We start from the raw sequence: 3,288 nt of genomic DNA, 5'->3' as shown, positions 1-3,288 counted from the left end.
ATTTGAATATTTTTTTTTACTTAAAAAAAAAAATAAAAATAAAAATAAAATTGCACATTTTTTGCGAGGTTAAAGTTATTTTTGTTTCCATATGTACATATATGGATTATACTGATTGTTGTTAATGAAGACGGAGTTTTTTTTTTTTACATGTGGATCCGGCAAGGAATTTATAATATCACAACAGAATTTTGAATTGGCAGGTGCATCGCTAGGCATGGCAGCAACTTTGTTAGATGATGAAGGACACACATACATTCATAACAAACCAAGTAGAACATGTAACATTGAAATATATAGTAGATTAGCTGCGTGCCAACTTCCACGCAAGCGGATCTGCGGGTATAGGCCTACATAGTATCGTAATAAAAAAAATAGTTTTAAATGTTATACCTAGCCTTTTGAAAAAAGAATGAAAGAGCGAAATCTCTAAAACATACTTGAAAGCAGTATAAATAAATATATATCTTCCTAGTTTTGTTCATTCAAAACGTAGTAAACGTCAGTATATATGATAAGAGACAAGTATTGCGGTTCGTATGTTTACCTTTTCCATTAACTCGCGCACTATTCCGTTCCAAACTTTTGTGTCAGGGTTGAATACTCCATACATATTGTCAGGTACTAATTCAATCTTATATTGAAATCCCACTTGAGTGGCAATGGCTTTTAGTAGATCAATACAAAACCCTTCAAAGCGATCATTTCCTGTTTGACTTATGCCACTTTTCACCATAACGTAAGGTTTTTCTTGCCGTGTCATAACAATTAAGGTTGTATTACTTGAATAAGTGTCATAGAAAGCGGTCGAATCGGTAATGTTAACACCGAGTTCAGGCTTCCAAAAACCAACTTTTTGAATTTTTTCTCGCTTTAGTTTAAGCAAATCGATTTGAAATAAATTTCGACGTCCCTCAGTGAAGTGTACACGGCCTGTCAATCCATTCATAGAAGCCTGCAATATAATGTTATATATCAGGTCATGGAACTTTAAAGTGATTTACCGAATTAATATAGTTATATAGCGACAGTCCATCTCTCCATGGTAATTCGTTTTTACAGGAAATATTATGCCAACTCAATAAATCCTTTCTATCTAGTTCCATAAGACCAGCGGCCACGGAGTACACCGAATCGAACATTAAAGCTGATTGTGCCTTTAGCAAATCATATAAATATAGAAAAAAATATTTCAAAATATATGTGCGTTAAATGCTTAAACAAAGATGTGAATTAAAGAATTGGACAAATTATGCATCCAGTATAATCATCATAATGTAAATTTATCAAACCTTAATAATCATTATTGCGCAGAATATATGAATGAATAAACAAGAGGTTATAGAAAAAATATGCAAAATTCACTTAGCTTTTTTTACAATAATTAGTGTCCAAAATATAACTATATAATAACTAGTAATATTTAGTTTAGTAAACATATCGTAAATTTTTTACCGTTTGGCTTTGCCAGGATCGCTCTTTAGGATMAAAAAAAAAAAAACCTCGCAAGTGTAACGACCTTATTTTAATTAAATGAAGTCTATTAAATGAAAGCGTACTACTTTTGCATCAAATTGAATGTTTTATTTAGCATAATTAAAATAATCCGATTTAGATCGTTTTGTTTGATGATTTCTTGCCATTTTGAAAGTAATTTCTTAATATCACTCTCAAATAAACCATCCTTCATATCTTCAGAAATGGATTGATTTTGTTGCGATTCAGCAAGGATTCGCAGATGGAAATTAGGCCGTAAGGTTAATTTATGATAACTCGCGGGACTGTTGTAAACGAAACCAATCTATTGGAAAATGGGGTTTTTCTAAGGTCTTTACTTTGAAATCGTATCGAACTGCAATTTCGAGAACAATAGAGAGTATCGCGAATAAGGACGTTCAGTTCGCACGTTCAGTTTTTTCAGTACGCACGTCCTTATTCGCGATACTCTCTGTTGTTCTCGAAATTGCAATTGGTTTTTGTGTTGCGTGAATTTCAACGTATAATATTGTACTAATAAAACAACTACGACAGAATTGAAAATCAGATAGGAATGAGATAATATGATATGTATTAAGGGGTTATATCCACTTGTGATTTTCAGAAAATCGATCTTTGTTTTTTCATTTTTTGAATGTACATATATTCAAGAATATTCTCTGAAAATTTCAAGTTGATCCGACTAATAGTTTCGGAGATACAACCTTGAAAAGGTGGACGCTCGAGGTCAGGTATAGGCTGAGGGCGCAGTAATTAAAATTTTAAAAGCGTTTATCTCAAAACCGTGTTTTCAGAGTCGGTGAAGAAAATTTCTCCTAAATCGCTGAACCGATCGGTTTGAAATTTTCACATGACTTACTCAGATATATTTTTCAGGTAATGATCAAAGGAATCCGATCATTACCTGTATTTATTTATCACAAAACTAAATATTTTTGGTTTTCAGATAATTTGGACCAGAGATTTCTTGCTCACCGCCAAGCAGTTTTTTTTTTGGACGTCTCTCCGCAGATCATCTACAGGAGCTAGGGGATCCAATGTTTTTTTAAATAAACCGCTGATTGTTAAAGTACATTAAATTCTGTTTAAGTATATTTTTTTTATTAATGTATAAAATAAAATGATTCTTTGGAAAAAATTCACAAAAAAAACGAGATTTTTCTGCCTCGCAAGTGGATATAACCCCTGAAGAGATAGTATCCAAATTCAATAAAATCCTGGCAAATATTTGTTATGGATTCTGGACAACATGGTATGTATTTAATATTAATAATACAAAGATTAATCTAGTTAATGTATAATTTTGTTTTGTAGAAAAAAAATAAATCACCAAAAAAACTAAAAAAAAAGTACTTTTTTAGAAGTTATGGTTTTTGTTATAGTGTTGGGGGAGTTCGAGCTATAAATTATTTTTTTTTTTACTAAATTACACGATTTCTACTTTATTTATTTTTTTTAATTAAATACTGAATCCTGCAAAATTTTTCTATCGTCTTCTTCTTGATTGGCGTAGACACCGCTTACGCGATTTTAGCCGAGTTAACAACAGCGCGCCAGTCGTTTCTTCTTTTGGCTATGTGGCGCCAATTAGATATTCCAAGTGAAGCCAGGTCATTCTCCACTTGGTCCTTCTAACGGAGTGGAGGTCTTCCTCTTCCTCTGCTTCCCCCGGCGGGTACTGCGTCGAATACATTCAGAGCTGGAGTATTTTCGTCCATCCGGACAACATGACCTAGCCAGCGTAGCCGCTGTCTTTTAATTCGCTGAACTATGTCAATATCGTCGTATATC

At 32.9% G+C, this 3,288-nt stretch overlaps 1 protein-coding gene across 1 annotated transcript in view; it reads right to left on the bottom strand.

Moving 5' to 3' along the window:
- Positions 1–547: 547 nt before the first annotated feature.
- Positions 548–3,288, bottom strand: part of LOC108976450 (glutamate receptor ionotropic, kainate 1-like) — a gene marked incomplete at its 3' end in the record, with an annotated part of 9,186 nt that continues 6,445 nt past the window's right edge. The window contains exons 3-4 of the mRNA XM_018945565.1: positions 1,005–1,157; positions 548–955 (exon numbers count right to left, since the gene is read on the bottom strand). Coding sequence (XP_018801110.1) covers positions 548–955; positions 1,005–1,157 — 561 coding nt within the window. The remainder of the gene's footprint in view (positions 956–1,004; positions 1,158–3,288) is intronic.

Source organism: Bactrocera latifrons, unplaced genomic scaffold (assembly GCF_001853355.1).
Source record: "Bactrocera latifrons isolate USDA-ARS-PBARC rearing strain unplaced genomic scaffold, ASM185335v1 scaffold_769, whole genome shotgun sequence".
In the NCBI taxonomy this organism is placed as follows: Eukaryota; Metazoa; Arthropoda; class Insecta; order Diptera; family Tephritidae; genus Bactrocera; species Bactrocera latifrons.
This window is presented reverse-complemented; position numbering and strand designations above follow the sequence as displayed.